This window comes from Oreochromis aureus, linkage group 15, assembly GCF_013358895.1.
Source record: "Oreochromis aureus strain Israel breed Guangdong linkage group 15, ZZ_aureus, whole genome shotgun sequence".
In the NCBI taxonomy this organism is placed as follows: domain Eukaryota; kingdom Metazoa; phylum Chordata; class Actinopteri; order Cichliformes; family Cichlidae; genus Oreochromis; species Oreochromis aureus.
The window spans coordinates 11470958-11494918 of NC_052956.1; the positions used below are offsets into that span (position 1 = coordinate 11470958).

The 23961-nt window shown below is 39.9% G+C and overlaps 1 protein-coding gene across 4 annotated transcripts in view; it reads right to left on the minus strand.

Moving 5' to 3' along the window:
* stxbp5a (syntaxin binding protein 5a (tomosyn)) overlaps positions 1-23961 on the minus strand; it is a 94098-nt gene that overhangs the window by 46082 nt on the left and 24055 nt on the right. For 3 of the 4 annotated variants that reach the window (XM_039598540.1, XM_039598539.1, XM_039598538.1), the window contains exons 4-6: positions 14348-14429; positions 13018-13118; positions 985-1119 (exon numbers count right to left, since the gene is read on the minus strand). In XM_039598540.1, the coding sequence (XP_039454474.1) occupies positions 985-1119; positions 13018-13118; positions 14348-14429 (318 nt within the window). Of the gene's footprint in view, positions 1-984; positions 1120-13017; positions 13119-13811; positions 13880-14347; positions 14430-23961 lie in introns of those variants that run through there. The other variant, XM_039598541.1, reaches the window with a different exon arrangement.

The window sequence follows — 23961 nt, forward strand, 5'->3', positions numbered from 1 at the left end:
GTTTGTCCCTTAGTCAAAAGGCACCCGGGTATCTACCTCACCATCATCCATATCTACTCTCCATCACACATTATTACTCCTTGCTTTCCCCCTTTGCCCTTTTTTCTTTAATTGGAAAACTTTTTCATCTGCCTCTCTGACTTATCCGCGCAACTTCATTCTTCTGGGCGATCATTCCCTGCCCTCTGTTACCTGCATTTATCCTTCTGTCCTACTCCATTCCTATATCACTCTTCATCTCTACATGTCCTTTCCCTCAGGCAAAAGCCCTGTGTCATCCTTTCCACTCTTCTCCCCTCCTCTTCTTTCTCTCCCACTCTCTCTCTCCCAACACTCACTCGCGCCTTTTCCTCCCTGCAGCCCTGTCGACGAGACGAGACGTCTGTGTGTACCATACACTGATCTCGGCAGACACCTGTTCCACCCCCTCTCTCCCTCCTACTCTTTTCACTCCGTCTCCACACACACACATACACGCAGACACACATGCACAGTAGGAGATGAGGGGAAAGCATGAAGCAAAATGCTCCAGTGAATAATTTAAGTCTATACAGCAGGGAACCAAAATGGAGCCTGTCAAGCTGACAGATCCATTGAAACAGCAAAGAGACAGGTCCCTCACTAGCTTGAATCTGATACTGGGAGTGGAAATGACACAGCGACTAATGATTCTTTCTTATCTCCTTACATTTGGAATACAATAACCTTTTGACCAGTAAAATGTCAAACGGCATTCTTCTGTTTTCAAGGTGAGTCACAAGACCCCAAGGTCCTCATTGGAGTGTCGCTGATAGGAGTTCAACTCTAACAAAATCTATATATTGATCCACTTATCTGTGATTCTCTTTGGATAAGACACCCCGCCATGTGAGACGAAACCTATGAATCGTGCAGTATTTTAAGTATAAGACAAAAGCAAAGCTTTCAGGACACAATCTGGAAGAGAGCATCAGAGGGTAAAAAAAAATCACGAGGGCCACTCACAGTTCAATGGCTTTGTTCCACATGATGACGTAGCCTGAGAGCATAAAGGACTCCACGTTGACAATGTGGATGTTCCCTCGTTCTGTGCCGATGTACAACCATTTACTCTGGAAGGGCAGGTGGCAGAAAGTTATTCTGTGGACAGAAGGAGAGGAGTGTTAGAAACAGGAAAGGGAGGTAAAGAAAATGCGGACAAAACCTCAGAGGAAGACAGAAAGCCAAAAGTAAGAAGCTTCGTGAAAATCACTCAGTCTTATTCTAACACGACAAATTATGCAAAACTATGAGAGGATTATTTACCACTCCACCAGGTCGAAGCAGTCAAGATGAGAGTGGCAAACCAAAGAGATTTCTGAGTCATTCAATCAGACCCTTTTCCTCTACACCCACAGGATACATGAGGGCAAAGAGGCAGCCATCATTTTCTTCGTTTTTTTCATTATCACCCACATCTCCTCCTTTTATCCATCAATCAGACTCAAGTTTAATGAGAGGTTATAAACCCTTCCCTCCTTATCCATTCATCTTCTCATCCCTTTTTCATCATTTTGTTCTTTCATCCATTCTCCAATTCAACTTTCAATCCATCTGAGGAATAGTAATGTACAACCTTGCTAATCCGGCTTGCTAATATTTCAAGGTTATTCGGCTCCTCCAGCGATCCTTTTGATTCTGCACGGTGGTTTGAGCCACACCTGTGGTGCCGAGAAGCTTGTATCTATAGGACAAAGCCCATAAGTTTCATCAGCTGAGAAAGCCATTCATGCAGGAGGAGAAATAAAGCTGCACTTCTTGTTCAGTATTTCTAACAATGGTACAGCGACGTACTTCTTCCTCAGCGCTGACGGGTTTGCTCAAGTTTAACAGCAAAGTCACTCGGCACAATTGGTGTCAATTTGCTGCTATCAAAGACAGATTAAGTGGAGGCAATGTGTCAACAAAATGCTTTGAGATAAAACAGAATATGGTTTACATTTATCTTGGTACCTTGGCAGGGATGAATTAATAAAAAACTGAACTTAAAATCAGGCTCTGTACTATATCATGAAGGATTAAATTAACCATACGCAACTACGGCTGCCACGATTAGTCGACTAGTCACGATTACGTCGACTATCAAAATCATCGACGACAAATTCAATAGTCGATGCGTCGTTTAAAGCCTTGTAAGGTCCTGAAAGACGCAGGAATAAGTAGTAGGATTTAAGAGTGTAACAACGGACCGAAACAGAAGATGGCAGCACTGCATGTACAAGGATGCCAGCTGCCGTTAAACCTTGACGAAGAAGAAGCAACTCCTATATCGTAGCTGTGTCCAAATTCAGGGGCCGCATCCTTCGGAGGCCGCATTTGAAGGCCGATTACGTTACAGCGACGTGACGAAGGCTTTCCAAATTCGAAGACTTCTGCAAATGCAGCCGACAAATGAGTCCTACTTTTCCCCAGATTTGAAGGATCCGGCGTATCTTTTGTGGCCCAACCTATCCCAGAATTCATAGCTCAGCCAATTCGAGTTTCCAACAATGGCGGCAGCTAGTTAGTTTTAATATTACTCTTATCACTCTTTCTGGATCATAAAATAAACTTTTAACATATTTTCAGGCGAGGATGTAGCTGTGTAAACTTCAAATATCTGCTCGGTTTATCAAGACATCACATATTTGTAAAAGTGCTCCGACGTTTTCGGAGACGTCTGTTACCCACCAGCTCGATAGCTAGCCGGGGTTCAAGGCTCACTAGCGCCGGCGAGAACAGCGGACTCCCGGCAAATCGTTTTCAACCCCCCCGCGATCTTTCGCTACTCAGGTTAAACATGATATATGAGTCACTTAGATAACTTAAAACTGTTATTGTTTCAGTGTTTTATTTGTTCCTGAGTAAATCGGTTTGGCTGAGATTAAAGTTACAGTTTTCACACAGCTGAATAAATGTCAAACAGAAAACTGATTAAACAGAAGTGTGAGATGGTTGAGAATATACTCCAGTGTCCTGTTATATTTTAGATAGCAAGGAGCAGACGGTTGAGTTTATTAAACTCCACCGAGACAATCTGCAAATTTTATTAAAAGTTTAATAAACTATCATCTTGTCTTTATTTTTAGTTAGCACATACCTTAAATACTTCAAGCTGTAAGCTAATGATAGTTATATAAGAGCAGACACATGCTGATGCAATAAGCTGTATGTTTTACATCCACTGGATGCATGATCTGATTAGTCGACTAATCGCAAAAATAATCGGTGACTAGTCGACTATCAAAATAATCGTTTCTGGCAGCCCTATACACAACATTAAAACAATTCCTTATAATTATAAAAATATGCAATCCCATTTTCTACATGATTCAATGATGATTTAATTGAGCATAAGTAATGTGCAAAAGCATTTTAGAGATACAACTAAATAATGTATGTAAAGACTGTGATCTTGGTTATACATATGCAGAAAAAAATACCCTGTTGAAGCATGACGGTTAACTCGATCTCTAGTTATCAGTATTTGTGTCTCCATGTGCAGCATATGGATGTTGCCAGTGAACATTAGTAATTGCATCTCCTCCAAAATTTACTTAGCAAAGCCGTTCGGTAGCTTAAAGCATTTTAAAATTTTCATTCACTCTGGGAGTCGATCTCACACTGTTGCTCCGGGGCTGTACTGAGATCAGCAGCAGCTCTTACTATAACACACGCTCTTCCCCTCTCTGCCTCCATGCTCTGCTTTAACAAATAAATATATTCATATTTTTGGAGAGGCAGCAGGCTGCATCACATACCAAGCCTCCAAAATAACACATGCAAAGAGACACATAAAACAACATTTAACTCATATTTTGTATGACCACCTTTATTCTTCAACAGAGGCTGAACCTTCTTGAGCGATTTTTCTTGTGATTTCTTTAAGCAGTCTTCAGGAATAGTTCTCTAGGCTTCTTGAAGGACATTTAAAACTCTTCTTGGATGTTGACTGCTTTTTGTTTTGCTCTAAATGTTCCCAGTGTGGGATCACTGTCATGCTGACAAATTAAACTGTTGCTAATCCAGTGATTTCCACATGGTATTGCATGGTGAATCAAAATCTGATGGTACTTTTTGGTGTTCTTTATTTCATCAGAGAAGACCCCCACCACCACTGGCTGAAATTCACCCTAAGCCATGACAGAGCCTCCACCATGTTATACAGATGGCTGTAGACATTCATTGTTGTACCTCTCTCCTTTTACTGTTGATGATTTGAACCACAACTTTCATGGATTTATCACTCCATAAGACCTGTTGTCACTGATTTTCAGTCCAGTTCATGTGTAATTTGGCATTTTGTCTCTTTTTCCCCTTCTTAACAGACATCTGAGATCATTTTTCACGAGCTTTCGGTAAAGAGTAGATAAATCAACCTGCAAAGACCTGAAACAAATCCTGTGTCAGAACCCAAGGACATGATTTTCAGATGCTGTTCATCTGCCTTACCACTTCTTCCAAAGAAATTTTCGCAAATTCTTTAGAGACACATGCATCATGCCTAGATACACCAGATTTCCAGCTAATAACTCTTTGGGAATCACTTTGTTGGTGCAAAAATGATATTTTATGCCTGTCAAAATGTGTTATGTTTAGCATTTTTTGTAAATTCAGCTAAAGAAATGGAACAAATTTGTGTTTTTGCAACAAAATGCTAGTAACATTATGTCTACAATTAAAAATTGGTTATCTGTTATGTGTAGACATAACAGTGGTTCATCCCTTGGGCTAGATGGCTCTTTTGCGCTTGAATGGTTCATAACTCAAAGGTTCACAAAGCCAAGGACATTTTAAAAACTAAAGAATGAATGGTTCCCCAGAAGCAAAGTATAGAGGAGTGAGGCGTGGCTCAAGGCCTTTGTACAGTCTTGTACTATTATAAAGTGGAAGAGCTTTCATCCTACTAGGTTCATGACAAAATCAAAGTTTTAGCATATTGTGGAAAGTACTTTGCAGTGACTGACCTTTTGAAATCTTCAAAACATTAATGTAACCCAGATTTTTCACGTCCATGTGTAAGATGCATCTACACAAAGCAGGGACATGATAAGGCTTAAAGGTTGCTGATTTGATTTCATGTGTTTACCAATCTCAACAGTTTCCATATATGTCTTTCTTCAACAATAGTATTATATACACTTCAAAATCTCTTATGAAAAAAACAAACCATATACCAGATACCATGGTTGCATATGAACATGATTTTTAGTGGCTTACTCGCATGTGGACAGATTATCAGAGAGAAGCACATGTTTGTACAGATGCACTTAACCAGAGAAAATGTAACAGCAACACGGATATTCATGATAACTTGTGGGATCCTTTTATCCAGCAGACGGTCCACTGCACAAGCAGATGTGCCTCGTCTATGCATATGAGGGCTTGCACGTGAGCATGCGTCGATTTCATGAGCGATGGTTTTGTAAAATGCAAACATATCGTAGTTGTGACTGCATTTATGCTTACTGTCTGTCTGTATATGTGAGCGCAAATGGGTGTGTGTGTGGTTATTACGTGCTCTCCAGCTGTTGATATGAATTAATGTAATTGCACATGTATTGTGTGCAAATGTATGTTGTGTATAAATAGGTTTGATCCATGAGCATATACAAGTCAACTGCCAGAATATAAGGGCCAACTGTGAAGCATAATTATACAAATTATCCTTGCAGTTTATTAGTGTGTTACTGCGTATGTGTGTGTCCATTTCTCTGTGCGTGTTTGCGCATCACTCAGTTGTTTGTGCAGTTGTCACTGCGTGTGTGTCACTGTGTTCGCACTTGTTGAGCATGCACGCGTCTCCTGGTGAAACCTCCAGCTTCAAGTGGTCACGACACAGCTGCTGGTTGCAGGCTCGGAGCCAAGCACACTGCCTCAGAAATGACAGACACCTGCTGCACAACACAACTCTGACACTAACTGCAATGTGAGCTAGACGTATGACAGTACGGTTCGCTGTGAATTAATTGTGGAGAGGGGACACTCCAGAAAGTCATTTTTTTATAAAGCCTGGTTTTATGTGGTGTTCCTATCAGTGAGGATCATCCAGTAATCTGCTCGTGCCTGTAATTAGAAATCACCAATTACAATACTTTGATCTACGCTGCCTTGATCTTGTGACACTTTCCTTTTTTCTGAACAACATTTTACCGTGCTATCCTTCAGCACAGACCACGGGGTGCAGAATGATAAATAGACAGTAATATGAAACAAATTTGTTTCCAGTGAAGCTGTCCTGTCTGGTTTTATATTAATTCACATTCCTGTTTGCAAATACACTCACTGGCCACTTCATTGGTTGCACTTTTTCAACTGCTCCTTAATGCAAATACCTAATCAGCTAATCACATGGCAGCAATTCAAAACATTTAGAAATGCAGACAAGTCAACCTGCTGAATTTTTCCCTGCATAAACATCTAAAAGGTTTACAGAGAATGATAAAAGGAAGAAAAAGAAAATATGCAGTGAGCAGCAGTTTTGTGGGTGAGAATTCTTTGTTGACACCAGAGGTCCAAAGACACTGTTTCAGGCTGATAGGAGGGCAACAGTAACTCAAGTACCCAGTTGTTACAGCCGGTGTATTCAGAAGGGCACATAAACTGCAGCAGATGGACTACAACAGCAGAAGACCACACTAGGTGTTGGGTTAGTCCACAATTCACCTGCACTAATCAAAATCTGATAACAGAAGACTAGAAAAACGTTGCCTGGTCTGACGGGTGTCAAATTCTGTTGCAACATTCAAATGGGAGGGTTAGAATTTGGTGTAATCAACAGGAATGCATGGATCCATCCTGCCTTATATCGACGGGTCAGGCTGCTATTGGTGGTGTTATGGTGTGTGGGGTAATTTTAGTACCTTTGTGCCATCTGAGCATCATTTATACACCACAGCCTAGTTGAATATTATCCATCTTCTGATGGATGCTTCCAGCAGGATAATGCACCATGGCACAAAGCTCAAATCATCTCAAAGTGGTTTCTTGAACATAACAATTAGTTGACTATACTCAAATGGTATCCACAGTCAGATCTTGATCCAAAAGAGCACTTTAGGGATTTGATGGAACAGGAGATTTGCATCATGGATGTGAAGCTTTGCAGCAACTGTGTAATGCTATCATTTCAATATAGAGCAAAATCTCTGAGGAATGTTTCTAGCGCATTGTTGAATCAATGCCATGAAGAATTAAGGCCATTCTGAAGGCAAAAGAAGGTCCAACACAAGCAAGCTGCAACTAATGAAGGGGTGAGTGTATATTAACAGGGATGATCATGAACATAAATGTATATTGTTTATAAATATGTTTGATCTGTAAACAATGGGAGGAGAGGATGAAGACAAAGTTAATCATTGTTTCATTTTACTCAATGTGTTTCTTGCCAATATTCTCTTTCAAAAGCTATTCAAAGTCTGAAATTTTACAGTAGTTGGGATTTCTTTGGTATTATTTGGATTAAATTGGATTATTTGGATTAGAGTGATTCAGACACAGACAGCGAACCAAAAAAAAAAAATCTCCATAAAAATGACATCACCATTGTCAAGCAGTTACAGCAGCCAAAAAAAGTCGTGTAAGAGTTGAACAGTCTTTAAACATAGCCAATTATCCATGAGAATGAAAGCTTCTAATGCCCCAAAGTGGTTAGGGGATTTTAATCTAAGGTGCCAATGCTCAAAGACATGCACATACTTTTTCACCTTTGCATGTTTCAATGCATGTGTGCAAGGTTAAAAGCTGGGGAGAAAGTTGTGCAGCGAATTAAACTGAAATCATCAGCCCTGCAGCAGCTTTAATCAGCCAAATATCTCTGAGCAAAGTCTGCTGAACTGAATAATTCATTTTTCAAGCATTTTTAAGACATTTGATTGACACACTCCCAATGTCAACAAACTCCTAAGTACAAAAAAAATCTGTGACAGCAGGCTGTGACTTTAGGCTTATTATTAAGTCACCTTGATTGACTGTCAGACAGCTTCACTGAAGTATATGAGGAATTCAATGAGGTAGTATTTATAAAACAGACTTTCCTTAATCTTACCAAGGAGAACGTAAAATATTAGGTGTCACTTTTTTGCAAGCACACACTCCCCCCTCTCCCACCATTATCTCGTATCATATCACCCTATTTTGATGATAACATCCACATCTGCAACGCATTCCTGTGAGGCCAGGAGGTGACGAGAGCATCCTACACCAGAATGACTCGGCAGGATTTCTTTTTCCCCCCCACACTCCTTCCCACAGACTGACTCACTGCTCTCTGGCTGAGGCCCAGTCTGTCTCAGCTCATCCTCTCTTCCTTTCTCTCATCTCCTCCGGTCCCTGTTGCCTAATGTGTATGGATACTGATGCTCGAGGGGCTTTCTGCAACACTGCTCTCAATCATCAACTCAAATTCTGATCAGGGCTCAATTAGGGAGGAATGAAAGATCTGTTTAGAGCACTTGGACGGGCCTAAAGATGATAGGAAGTGGGCTGTGGTGGCTCAACAGTGATATTTCTATCATGGCGGAGCCCACACTCTGACCCCAGCTATCAAGCAACTTGGCATACACGGAGAAACAGAATTTTCCAGCATGCCTGGTATCCAAACTACATTTTTTTGGCCATTAATCACCAAATATAGTTTGCTTTCTTTAGCTTCTCCACATTTTACAGCCTTATCAATAGTAAAAGTGAAGTTAGCGTTTTAAAGATAGCAGTCATAAAGACTGATCTGCTGGCGAGAAAGCTGTCGAAAGCGAGTGCCGTCCAAAACCAAAACATCCATTAAAGGAATAGTGCAACATTTTGGGCGACACATTTGCAGTAATTGCTTTCTTACTGAGAGATACTGCAGCTGGCTAAATCAATAGCACCCTCATGTCTGTGCATTAAGTACAGAGCCTGAGCCAAGAGGCATTTAGCTTAGCAGGAAGAAACAGCAAGCCCAGCTCTCTCCAAAGTTAAATAATCTGTCTACTGGCACCTCTATCCTCCTCATTAATTAACGCGCTTTATCGTGTTTCGATAATCACGGAAAGAAAGAAACAATTTGTGGCTTTGTGGTAAACGCTGGAACTTTCCAGACGTGTCACAGATTTGTCATCACCAAGAGATTAAGCAATAACCACTGACTGCAGTGAAGCCCAGAGCCAAAGGAATTTCGTTCATTACGCCAAGTTAAGTCCATCTACAACCACAAGCTGTCATAATATTTGTTTTGAATGTTGTCTTAACTTTACTATGACTTAACATTATTATTATTATTTTTATTACTACGGTGGAGTATTTTTCACCCTGTAAAGAAGCTGCTGTCACAGTTCTGGATGGGTGAGTCAGTGCTTTTCTTGATGGAGTTCACAGCTGCTCTGTCCTCTGGCAAGTTCAAGTCAAGCTTTGAACAAAGTGTCAGAGAGGGCAAGAAGGAAAAAAAGATGGGATTGGATTGCAGTGGGTGACCGATATCTTGGCCTTACAAATATTGGACAGTTTTCTGGCTTTACTAGAACAGTCACTCTTAACTTCAGATGACACTTCAAGGTGTGATATCTATTGAGAAACATGACCTCACGGTATTTCTTTCTTTTGACAGCTACAGAAAGTATGATCGGGGTGCACACTTAAAAAAAACACAAACATAAACAAAGCAAGGATTACAGATATCTGCAGCTTCTTTTTAACGGTGTGACAGAAAAACTGAAGGTGCAAGAGGTCCAACAAAATCTAAGTAATTCAGAAGATCAGTTGTTTTAATAAAAATACCTATGGGAGGTATCAGTATATAATAGTAAGCTGATTTCGAATACTGTTAAAGTTTAAACCCATTAACTTCTACACACCTATCATTGCATGTTTAGTCCTCTTCCGAGTCCAAAGAAGTCATCCAAAAAGCCTTATCACCTTCACCTTATGTGGTATTTTATATGTAAGCCCAAATCAACTGATGCACATTTCTATAGGCCTGTAATGTACACAGCTACACAAAGGTTTCTATAGTATTACCACTTGTCTATAGTGAAGCATCAATTTGTATCTACAGTATAAGTTGGATGAGTATAGCCCAGCTAAAGACAGCTGATTCAATTTGTTTCAATTTTATTTATATAGCGCCAAATCACAATAACAGTGAAGTAACGTCAAAACCCCACAATAATATGAGAAAACCCTAACAGTCAGATAACCGCCGATGAGAAAGGTGACAGTGGGAAGGAAAAACTTACTTTTAACAGGAGGAAACCTCCAGCAGAACCAGGGTCAGGGAGGGGCAGCTATTCAATACCTCACTGCCAAATAGTCGGGGGTGAGGGATACTGTCTGCTGTGTCACATGACACAGTGGACTTTAACACCTACAACCAACAATTTTTTTCTGTTCATTTAATTCAGAGTCACAGTGCAGTTGAAGCCTATCCTAGCGGTCAAAGGCTGAGAGGCGATGTACATCCTGAGCAGGTCAGCAGTCTGCCGCAGGGTTTTACCATCATTAACATCTACAGGCATTTAACATGTTCTAGGTTACCTCAGCTAAGTGGTATGCCTTTAGAAAGTTAAAAAAAAAAATCTATTCATACCTGAGAAAAGATGCAAACTCATATTGTGGATACACAAGGCAAATAAAAAGGTAATTCAAACCTCAAGCAAGATTGTGCCTGTGAAGGGCAGAAGAGACAGTCAGCCTGTTTTCCCAGTGAGACTGAGTGGAAAGACTTTTTCAGTTATCTGAATTTTCTCCAACTTGTTACATGTTGTGTATGGATTTGAATTGAATGACAATATTGATCTTTTTTAAAGGGTTGAGAACATGAATGAATTGAATGGATGCTCCATTCTCCTGCTCCTTCCTTATAACCTTCTTTGTTAATCTCTAGCTTTCTTTTCTTGTTCTATTTCCATCTCAAATTCGTTAACTGTTCTAAGTTTCTTCCTGAGCTTTTTTCGCATGTTCCCGTTGCCTTAGTTTAACGGTTTTCTCTAATTTTTCCATTTCAAACGTGTCAAGTGACTTTGCAGCTTCTCTTTCCCATCTTGTCGTCTCTTAAGATGCAGTAACTCTGCTCTTCTTTGATGCTGTGTCTTGAGGTCATTACGCCGGGCGGCAATGTTTACTAAATGTCAGAGGCAGTCAAGCGCCTCCACAAGAACACAATCCGCCCTAAAAGCTGCTGCTGGCCACCTGTCCATCACATCATCGCCATCTCAGATCATTTGTTCTGAGGTTTAACCCTTTCACCGCTTTCCACAGTGACAGATCACGGGCCAGTGATATGATCGGCTCTGATGGGTGTACACTAACTTCCTGGAGGTGAGGTGATTCTGTACTTGTGTCTCAGAACTTAAACTACATCAAAAAAAAATTGCAGTATTCAGACAGTATGACTTAGAATTTTGCTAGTATGTGCACCCTTCCCTCTGTCCTTTAGATGCAACCCTGAGAAGATGTCTATCCTGGCACCTTTATTATCATAACAATACACAATACAATTACAGGCAAAAAAACCAGTGTTGATTCTTCAGAGATTTACATCACAATCCAATGTTAGGAAGTGGTTTACTAGCGATGCAATAATATAATAATAATGTACCGTATTTTTCAGACCGTAAGGCGCACCGGATTATAAGGCGCATTAATTGAAACAAAACAGTCAGATAAGTCAAACTTCACTCAACTCATTCTTCTTGTTTCCTCCACTTCTGTAACATTAATTCATTAATGTTGAATTCTCTCATAGCTGCCCTATTCCCATGTTGTTGCAATATATTAATGACTGACTTCATACTGTGGATGGATTTTTAAGGTCAAAGTCGAAGTAAACTTTGTCCTCTCTGCTATATCTCAGTTGTTCTCCTGACTGAAGTTTGGTCCATTTACAGCATCCTGCCATGCGATTGCATTTGTCCCTAACCATCGGGAACCCTCAAGTTAACTTTTATCGAGTGGAAAAAAGTTAGCGTTCATCCTCCAGCTTCACTGTGTTTATGTTATGCTAACATAGCTGTGTTGCTAGCGATCACATAGTACATCATTATATACCAGCTAGTCCAACTTCAGTAACCCGACAAAAGTCACTGCTGTTTAGTTTTCTGTCTTCTTTTATGTTGGAAGTGACAGCAGAGCTGTACGTTTTCATTTTTTCAGAAATCTCTCAGTCAGAACATGCTATATCATGTTCAGGTGGAAACTAGCGAGCTAACTTCCTGCTAACTTCCAACTCCGTTAAATTTAATGAATCCTGTTTTCATGGATGCCTGGATGTTAAACTTAATTGTCAACCTGGTAAAGCAGCAACGCTGATGATTTTATTAAAGATGAAAGAATTTAGACAGTTTTTAACTCTCAGTGATGCCGCAGTGTTCGTTTGACTTTGGGACCTGAAGTTGACGGAGTTTTGGACCCAGATTACTTAGCTGAAAAAAGCTGGCTGAAAAAAAAAACTTGTATAGACTGCTTTTCTTCTTCAGGGTGACAATAGAGTAGATTTGTCCAGTGAAGAGAAGGTTTACATCACCATACCTGATCAACCACTTTAAAAAAAAAAAAAATCACTCACATTACTTCTGTTTTTATTCATGACATGTTTGTGTGTCTGCGTGGTGTAAACTGGTATAAACCTTCAGGTGTTTGGGTAGGTTTCACACCTGTGCCCCAGTGATGGGAAAGACCTCAAAGGCAAAGCAAGTGACCCAAATACCAAGTGTTTAGTTGGAGACCAACAGAGAGAGAAAACGAGAGCATCAGACTCTCTGTCACTTCCAGTGCCCTGTGCACAGTTTTGCAAGCGCACAGACAAATGTGCCAAATGAAATACCATCTGTTTGCATACTGTATGACTGCAAAAACTAACAGCTGACACAGGCGGCAAACTGACACTAACCCTACTCAGAAAATCACAGTTCATGTTGCACCAGTCCAAGTGTGGGGTCTAACCGAGCATGCAGAGAAACAACTGAGAGAAAAACCGGAAAGAAAGTGGACTCAATTTAGTATGCGGTGTTTCTGACCAGCTGCAGCTGTTATGCGTGACCCACTTACCTCTCTCTGTTGAACTTGAGGGAGTGGAGGATGGCTGGTCTCTTCTGTCTCAGGTTCCATAGGTGGACACTGTCATCTGCCAAAGCGCTCACCAGCGCCCCCTGTCATAACAGAGGCATTGAGTTTCCTTTTTTGAACGTGACAAAGGAAAAGCATTCACACAAACACGGGTAGCGTCATTAACAAACATACTACTGAAGCTTCCATGAACACGTCTGCACATTTTGTCTGCGAGCATGACATGTATTAGTCAGACCGCATTCCCTAGAAACTCAGGGAACTGAGTTTAAATCAGGCAGCTTTCTCCCAGGTAACGATGATGATTCATAAGATGTATATGAGTGTATGTCTGTGTGTGTGTGTGGGAGGCACAAAAAAATCATCTCGATCACCCTAAGGGTTCGTTTGAGCTGCTGAGTCACAGCCACACAGATGCTAACACACACAAGCGCACATACCGGACACACGTAACTAAGTATGAAATACTGCACTGGTCATAAGTAATAAAAATCTGAAAAGGTAGTCAAAAATGTTTTTGTCTGGCCTGTACAGTACTGTGGAAAAGTCTTGAGCTGCTCCCTCATTTCTTTATATTTTGCTTCCAAGGAGCCTTTCAGGCCAGGCTGGCTGACAACTCTGAAAAAAACCCTCATAATTTCTAATTTCTTTAGCTTATTCTTTAAAAAATAGCTAGTTAACAGAAAACTGAGAAAAATGGACAACAACAAGAAAAGTGTCATCAGATTTTGCTTGGCAATGATCTCAAACACACTGTTGATGCAGGAAAAGTATACCTTTATAGAAAAGACATCAGAGACCAGACATCAACATTGTACTGTACGATCATTTTAACCGAGTCCTTGAAGACTGCCTAAGTCTTTTGCACAGTATTGTAGCTTAAAATTAAATAAGAGAGGTTTTCCTGGTGCAGAATAATGTTTGGGTAAGTTGTGCTTTGACTGTGTTATTAAAAGGAACAAGCCAAAAAACAGTTAAACTGCCACAAGATGTAAAACAACTTCATGTTATATTGTTTTTTTAAATCAATACACCACAATAAACTTTCAACGCATCAGTATAGTTCAAACACAAGCAGCCATATTGTTCTAAACTGCAAAAAGCTCAATATTACCTGATAAGATCAACGACGAAATAAACAAGGTTGGAGAAAATCGTGACGTGGCCGTTGATTGCCAAATTTCAAGACTAAACAGCAGTTGTTTTAAATAGCAAAATCAGCCTAGTAGCTGCAATCAGTGATCAAGCGTGTTGTGTACTAGAAGTAACCACAAGTAAAAAAGGGAGTCATTTCTCTGTTTTTGTAACCTACCTCATTGATGAGAAACTGTAGCTGGATGACAGCCGCTCCACTCTCATGCTGACAGTAACACTCCACACCAGGACGCCCAAACCTGAAAGGCTCTCAGTCAAGGAACGTACAGTTCCAGCAAAGAGATCATCAAAGCAATAGCGCATGTTTCTGTTTGTGCAGAGAAAGCCGGTGTGTTCTGTGTCTGCATGAGAGAAGAAAAAAAAAATGGCAAAAAAGAACAAGTGCCTCAGCATTTGAAAGCTCCAGGGTCACGACACCTGATTTAAATGTCATGACATGTGTTCCTGGGTAATTGTTAGGAAGGAAAACGAAACATCCACAGTGACATAAATTTTATGGTCTGCTAACAGAGATTCAGCCCATTCCTCCCCTCTAACAAAAATCTTTACAGGGCAAGACTTCCTCCTTACACACATTTCATTTAAAATATTAGCTCATTATGTAACCTACAGATAGGGCTGTGTGATATGACCAAAATCTCATATCCCGATATAAGACATCTATCGTCCGATAACGATATAAATCACAAAAATGTAACATTTTCTGTAAATTCTGTGAATCTCGGGCAGCTCGACTTGCGTGAAGTGTTTCCAGCTGGGCGTCGTGTACCTGTAGTCGAGTGTTTTAACCGATGCATGAAACTATACATTTTTAGACATAAGTTGTAACGGCCGGCGTTTTCTTTGTGAGTATTTATTACACAGCATGCTTATTTTTCTGGTTTATTTTTTAGCACCCGACGGCTCTTTTTTGCTTCTCATCCGTAAATACTCTGCATACTTTTTCACATGATTCAGTTTATTTTGAAAAGTCTCAACAGGATCTTGAGCTTTATTGCGAAAGGTTTATGTGGAAAATAAACAAGCGGACACGCAATGGTTTTACCGTCGTTGTTGCTAACGACAACGCATAAAAACAGGTGCTTGTCCATCTGTAGTGTGGTTATATTAAATATAAGACAAAGAGAGAACTTTAAGAAATTAATATGGCCACTACAGTAACCATCAAAACGATGAAAAAATATTGCCGTAAACAGTTTATTTTGCGACACCACGAAACAAACGATAGCGTAAAATGAAACGATAGGTCATCCGATATATATCGTTATATCGAACAGCCCTACCTACAGATAACAATCACAGGGAACAGTTTCACTAAGGAGCATTTCATTTTAACCGTACACTCTCAGTATGTATGCACTGCAAATGTAATTCAGGAAACAGTAAGCCACTTACAGTAGATGACTACAGTTCTGTAGAAATAGCAATAAAAATACAGAATCAACACAAAACAGAACTACAGTAAGGAACAGACACAGATTGACAGCGAGAAAATGGAAATGTGGGGTCATGAATTCAAGTACAGATAATATGAATCAGCAGAGAGGAGGTGGATATTATGTGACCAGCTGAGCAAATATAGCAGGAAGTAAAAAAAAAGAAAAGAAGAGAAAGGGCACATTTAGATATACTGTACACTGACAATTCTAACAACAGATGCAGAGAGAGAAAATAGACACAACTATGGAAGTTTGTTCCTTTCTTAAAAAAAATAAATAAATAAAGGGAAAAAAGGAAGGAAAGAGCACAAGTCTAGCAAAGAATAACAAGTTTCCTTTCTCGAGGAGAGTGAGTGGGTGAGCTTACTGATTATTTTTATTTTTCCCATGAGTATCAGCACTAAGGCAGGGGGTGGCAATTTTCATATGGGGGCACATGAAGACACCGCACTCTGGGGATGACACTATTGCTCATCATTAATATATGAGGGTAGGGGGTGGTGTGTTTTGGCATGTGGCCAGCTACAGTAAATTTCCTGAAGAGCTCGATATGTCTCTTGAATCTACATAGACACAAGAAGCAGGATGATTCAAAGGCAGAGGGAGAAATGTTGGTTCAACAGTGGTAGCAGCAGCAACAACAAACAAGAAGAAGCTTATCTCACCTGAATGCAAACACCAATAATCAAGTCCCACTCAACACAGTGCACCCATGTGCCATAAGCCTTAAACATAGGTATATTTTATCAAAGTATTTTAGAGGTGATCATAACACCTACAAAGCCTTTAATGCAGCTAGCATTCACCCAGCTATGTTAGGCTTTTCGTTTTCTCCACATTTATTTTTCTTTTGGCCTTAATACACAGGAAGGTATATATAAATACACGCACTACAGAATATATTTATCTGAACTCTATTCGTATTTTTGGTCATTTAGTCCTTTGTATTTAGTCATCTGTAGCTACGTTGACAACAAGGTGTTGTCTGATAGCATGGACAAGGCTATCCCTAAACCAGCTCGAGTCACTATGTTTTATGTTGATCTTAGTATTATGTGTAAATCACAAGGTTTGCTCATAGCAATCCACAAAGAACTGCTGCATCATTAACCATGGAGCTCTCATTAGGCAGCAGTAGGTAGCCATTTTTAGCTTTTAGCAACTCAATAACTGGATATTTTCATCAACAGCTGGTTGAATCTGAATGGGACTGTGAAGAATTTCCACTCATTTGAATCCCTGTTTTACCCTGAACAGGATTATGTCAAAGGTAATGGAAACCCTAAGACGCCTTGACAGTTTTTCTAAGTATTCTGTCAGGAAATTTAGGGTGGCTTTTAATTCAGCGTTTACTTTGCTTGCTCATGTTTAATGGTTTTGCACACTGCCCTCCTATGGACCCAGTGGCACCTCTTTTTCAATAATGTTTTTGTTGTAAATCACTTTGTGATATTTATCTTGGACAGTGCTACAGAAAGAAAAAAATATTGGGGCAATATTGGTTTGCCAAATTGGTTTCATATGAAAAAATGACATACCAGCAGCTAGCTCTGTGTTTCTTAAGGAGTAGCAAAGTGACTGAAGACTACACACACGTAAGCTAACCTATTTATTTAGAAATACAATGTGATACAATGTTTAAGATGTGGTTTATCATTTGCAGTGTTGGCAGCAACACATTCCATTTAATCACATTACATTTCTCAGTAATGCAGCAGCATACCACGCCACAGTAATTACATTACATTTACAATTATGCTGTCACTTGTGTTACAAAGGTTCAAACAAACAATTTTTTTCTTCTTTTTGTGCACTTGTGCTACAATTGGCTGATTTTACAAAATAGTGGGGCAATCTACCGCTTTTCAGAAGTGGACACATGTGCACTGGGTTTATTTTTATTTCACAAAAAGACAAGACCACAATGGCACAAACTGCCCCCAAGCCAGAAATAACTACATTGCACTGCTAGCACAACGTTAGCTCTTTGTAAGCGTCTGCACAAAAAGCCATAAGCTAGCCAAGAACCCAAAATGATGTTAAAGCTGAGTGCCAACCCCAGCCCAGGACCTAGAGCCTGAACTTCAACAGGTAGTAAAGGCAGTGATGAGCAGTCAGGCTTGTAGCACTGTAGCATCCGTTTTGACATTTACATGCTTCTACAGTAAAATGCTGCGAAACGACATGTTGCATAAAACTTTTATGGTTTTATGGAGAAATGTGGTACACGTCTACCACTGTGATGGCATTTGTGTGTGATTACAAAAATGTTCATGAGAAAATTTTAAAAACCACAGACAGGGGACATAAAGAAGAAGTTTAGTGACTGCAAAACTCCTCAGACAGTGTTGAGTTTAGGGCTAGTTACAAATGGAGAAATAAAAAAGAGAATACTGACTATAGAGGGCCAGAAAGCTCATCAGCATGCACCAAACCTTTTACACCCAGTGGATGAGAATCTCAGTGCTCTCTCCACTTGACCTAGTGTGCCTCCTTTCCCCTAGCATACCGCTACTAGCTAAACTGTCACAGGGTAATGTAAGCCAAATGTGCAAGTAAGGGGGGAGAGAATGATTATAAATATATAAATGTTGTGTACATATTATATAAGTGTTTTTTACATTACACATCACCCAACTGTTTTTGGAACTGGGGCAGTGCTTTGCACGGCTAATGTAGCTAATGTCACCATTAGTTTTGATCGTGTGTACAGTTTAGTCCAACTTGTTTTAAAGGGACAATAATTTAGAAATTGTGCCTCAACCTTTAGAATTTCCATGCAACCTCAATTCTGCTGTTTGTTTGTTTTTCATCATTTCCTGCTGGAATACATTTTTGAAATTCTAATACGATTACGTTGTATGGCATAGCAACTGCAGTCTCTCTACTTCTAGGTCTGATTCTGACCTAGAACATTCAAACATACAATAAATAGTACAGTCCACAATAAACAGCACACTTTAAATAAAAGGGGCTTATACTATGAAGTAGTGCAGGAATTTATATATCTACAACAGTGATAAAAACAAAGAAAAGTAAAAAGGAAGTTAGTTAAAAGTAGTAAAAGTAGGACTGAAGACTGACATTGTGGAAGACAGAAGTGCAAATTGCATTAATAAATATTAGATCAGAGCAGACTAGGCTTAGAAAAGGCTTGACAAGACAAGGGCAAAGACAGAATATTTCAGACAGAGAAAAAAGAGATGCGCCGCTCAGTTTTTTTTATATTTAAGCATGTAAAACAATCCTAGCAGACCTCTAAAATAAAATGATATTATTGGCCTGTAAATGATAACAAGGATTTTTTTTCAACAAATCTCAAACAAAGTAAAACAATTGTTCTTAACCATCAGGTCACGAAGCAAAAATCAGCCTGCATGACATCACCTTATGAAATTATCCTGGTTTTTTTCTGGGGGGTTTTAAAGAACCATTTTTGGACAAGTGGTACAAAAGTGGCCTTTGTACACATTTTGTCTTTCATTTTTTCACAGAAAGCTGCCGAGCAAACAGGCAACAGGGCCAGCTTGCTCTTAGTTAAGATGGTTTGGATCCAGCGACAGTGCAGACCATCTAAGTCAAAGTGGCTTAATTGAAAACTCTGTCCGAATGTTGCCTGGCAACCAAATCTTCCTCTCTGTAAAAGAGAGGAAAGGATTTAAGGTTGTGCTTTTTAAACTGCTCTTATTGCTTTCTCTCTGAAGGAAGGCAGCCATCCCACATGTACGATATCATGAAGCGAACACACACACACACACACACACACACACACGTCCGCGCGTGCCTGGGGATGTGATCAGGAAAACATCCTGCCGCAAAATATGTTCAAAACACTGGCTTTTTAAAAAGTGTTTCAAGTGAGTGTCGCTCACTTTTGGTTATAACCTCAACAAGAGGGTATGACCAAAAGAAACAGGCCATGGACTGAATTTCCTCATGTGTAGTTTAGTTTGAGTTTACCTCTGCTCTGTGTTTCACTCGTGGCACCAATTCCCTCAGCATCCAATCAAGAGTAACCAAAACTGTCAAAAGTGCCCTGGTATCCTCTTTTTATGTGTTACGTTGTTGTTGTTGTTGTGTCTCTTCTGGCAAATAGAGGAACTGCAGGACAAAAATCAACATTTTCTTTTTACCATTTGCTGACATTTCAAAGAACTAATGATTAATTAAGGAAAAACAAAAGTCAATACATCACTAAACAGGCCAACAAGCAATTCATTAAACAAAAGCAACTATACAAAAATGTTTTGAACAGGTTATTATTGAATGCCCTTTCTGCTGATCTCAATATCTGATTCAATCTTTATCCAGTAAAAGAAAGCTTCTACTTGTGTTTTTGTAAACCTCTGGCACTGAGTAAATGTTTTCTTATGCTTTGTCAAAATGACTTTCCTATAAAAATACAAATTCCCTCTGGCAGTGCGTTTGTGCAATTTCATGGCAGGGTGGGAATAAAACAACAACACAGTTTTCAATTCCTGTGGATTGTTTTCACATCACTGACTTTTAACGTGTTATAACAACACTGACCGAATATTTTGGTCGATGAAAAACGAGGAAGACAAATTAGAGACAAAGACAAAGTTTCTATAATGACCATGCTTTTCTGCATCGCTTGATATACAACCACAATTCCAAAAAAGTGCAAACACCGTGTAAAAAGTAAATAAAAGCAGAATGCAATGACTTGTAAACCTCATAAAACCATATTTTATTCACAACAAAACATAGAAAACGCATCAAGTGCTTGAACTGATGTGAAGATGGTTCACCAATTGGGGGGAAAAACTGCATCTACAAACTGTGAAACAATTTCTGAACAAATATGACTATATAAATATTTATCATCCAAAGAAGAAGCCATATGTGAACATGATTTAGAAATAGTGGCATCTTCTCTTGGCTGAAGCTCATTAACATGGACTAGCCCAGGACTGTTGAGCAGCTAGAGTCCTGTATCAGACAACAAGGGAGCAACGTTCGGTCCGTTTATGGACTGCTGTTAAAAGAAAAGCTACACAGTGGTAAATACAGCCCGTGTTCCTGTCGTCAAGTTTAAAATGAGCTAATATTTTTCATTAAATAGTAAAATGTCACAGTTTAAACATTTAATTTGCTTTCTATGTCCTATTGTAAATAAACTTGGTTGTATGAGATTTGCAAATGGTCGCATTCTGCTTTTATTTACATTTTGCACAATGTTCCAACTTTTTAGAAACTGGGTTAGTACACGGAATAAAGGGAATGGATGTTACCTCTAATATTTTCTCAGAGGAAAGCATATTAGTTACTCACAGTCCAGTACTGGTTGTATTACTGAAAACAGAATAAGAATATTACATAATCACAATGATATTCACCACTTTGCAAATAAAAAGTCCGGGACAAGTAGTTGTATGTTTTTTTTTAACAAACATGTAACAAAGTTGCTCCAAGCTGTCTCAGCTCGATGCACATGGGACAGGCTCAGTAGGAGCCGTGTCGCAGTTGTCGACAAGAGCGGTCCTCATTCATTTTTACTCGACCGAACTCTATCTCAGTTTACGTCCCTCTCGCCACTGCACCGACTCTAAAAGTGGACAGACTGACCTCAGGCAGCGATAGCAGCGAGACAAGTCAGGAAGACAGAGAGCAAAAGCAGAAAGTGGGTCAGCGTCCCGTCTTGTCAAGCCTAATGAAAGTTTCCTGAGCTATTCTCGAAGTCAAAGATGACTGACAATTCACTTTTTTATTGCTCTTCTTATATTTATCTTTGTCAAAGCCACGGGCAATTTTTCTGACAAATAAAGGTGAGTCAGTGGGAATTTGGTAAAAGAAAAACGGTCATAAGGAGGACTGGCTGTGGGAAACAGACTATGGTATGGAGCTCAGCTTATCTTGATAAGTGGAACTGAACAGGGATGAGCCTGTGTGTCATACAAGACAGTAATCTTTGTTAGTCTTTCTGCTCAAATCAAACATGAACTCACTGTGCATGGTATGTTTTTGAGAGGGATAGCAAGACACATCAAGAGGGTGCAGCTTCAGACAAGAACAGAATAAAGAGGGTGGACAAAGAGAGAGCGAGAGACTATAACATGAATTGGAGTGATGCAAAATAATGAAAAGGCATGATAAAGAAATGAATTTGCAAAAGGCGAAACATTAAGAAAAGTGACCATATCAGAGGAGTATATAGTGAAAGCGAAAGATGAAAAAAGAATAGGCGATTAATGGAGGATACAGAGGAAAAGGAATGAGGGAGAGGCAGTGAAAGAAAGCACCAGAAAGAGCAAGCCTGGGAGCACTGAGTTGCTGTGACGTTGGGCCTGAAGTGACGTCAAAGCTAGCCACTCATACATCACCCTGCCAAAGAGGAGGCGGGGCCACGGGGCACAGCACTGCTCTGCACTGGACCCAGTGACAGGGATGAGGTGATGGAAGTTGGGAGGTAGAAAATGCAAAGAACAGGGTGAAGGCGAAGCGAAAACAGTGAGGAAAAAAAATGAAAGACAAACAGATATAAAAGAATAAGAAGGATAGATGCAGGGGAAATAATACCATAGCAACAGCAAACCAAAGAAACAAACTGAAACAGACAAAAATGTTGCAGAGAAACCCACCCTGCGGACAAAGGACTCGGCTGCCTCTCCTCACATCATTGGCTCTCATTTAAAGGCAAAATCCTACTGATCATACATAACGTCGCAGCAGACCTTAACCTCAGTCTGCTAGATCCCGTGTCACTTATCTCTTGCCCTCCCTCTGGCTGCCCACTGTTGTTAACATCCAATTTAAAAGCTGCTAAAGGAAGCTGTATCTCCTTTTTCTCCATCATGAACAAGCCCTGCGCTGCTATTACCAGACACCTTTGTTAAGTCAGCCCATATTGCTTCATGCTTATTTGGCACAGCTACAGATATCCTCATGCATTTTTGATAAAGATTATGATTGCATTTAATGGGAACTAAATGCATTTCAATGTATGAGTTAATCAATCAATTCTTTTGGCATATTCTAGAGTCCACAGTATATCTAGCAGGGTTAACACATTTTCATGTGCCTTTATAGCACTGTAGCACATTCTGTGTGTCCACGAGGACCCTGCTTTATAGTGTTGACATGGTTTTATTAATTTAGGTTTTTAAAAAAAAGCATGCAATGGGTAGAGAGAGCAGGGCTGGATTTTATTTATTTGCGGAGCAGCACAATGCTCAGTAGAACTTAAAAGCATCTCAGCTGCAGAGCACACTGCAAGCTACAACAAGTTTCTGGGCACAGGTCTTCACACTGAGCTTTAGAGATAGCATATTTTAGTACTAAAGAGCCCCCAATGACTTATCTGTGTTCATTTGTTTTCCTTCTGCCTTCCTTTGACACGGCAATCGGGCACAGGACACACCAGTGACAGAGTGCAAAGATGCTCCGGAAATCACTCTTTTTGACGACTTTCAGTGTCACACGTGCCAAACAGACCCACAAGTCACGTCTTATAGTCATACTGAAACACAGGCAAAAAGCACAAATGCAAAAATCGTGTGCAAGCAGCATGCATGTAAAAAATAAATAAATAATTATGCAGAGTTGAGAAAACTGGTGATTTATTTGTTTAACACACTCCTAGTATAAATAATCCCCCCCTGACACATTTGATTTATTATGTAGTCAAACAATTAAACTGTGTTGAGCCACAGTATTTTCCGCTGCCTCAGCTCCCACACACACACGTGCATATATATAACGCCCCCTATGTCTATCTAGATGACATTCCTGTCAATGGCTATTTGCTGAAGAGCACAGCAACATGGCAGTATTCGCCCTCCAGGTTAAAAAAAGAGGCCTGTTTTAGGAATTTAAAGATAGGTAGCTTATTAGGAGCAGTAAGCTGCAGAATGAGTGCTGCACTGGCAGGTCCATTGTGTTTAGCAAAATCATAATTTACCAAGAGTTGCAAAACAATGAGCAAAGAAGAATTACCAGCATTCCAGAAAAGATCACTTTTGACTTCTTTTTGTTTTTAAGACTTGTGTATTGTGTGTTGCACTGAATTAATCTGGCCACCATGCTACTATGCTCATGTGAGCCTTTGGTCTCCTTCAGTGACTTATGAATGCAATGCAATGATGCAGAGGCAAAAATGTTTGTGGCCAATTGTACCAGAATCTCTGTTCCGTTAAGAAATATTAGTCTGGGTCTGAGCCAGTAGGCGATGCAGCCACATTTGTGATTCACAGTAAAAATGCTGTAGGGATAATAGGGATTGTGGGCCTCTGGAGTATGGCCAGTTCTGCCCAGTACTAGGGTGTTAATAACCAAGAGTCTCATCTATAGCAAGGAAAGTCAGCGGTTAGCT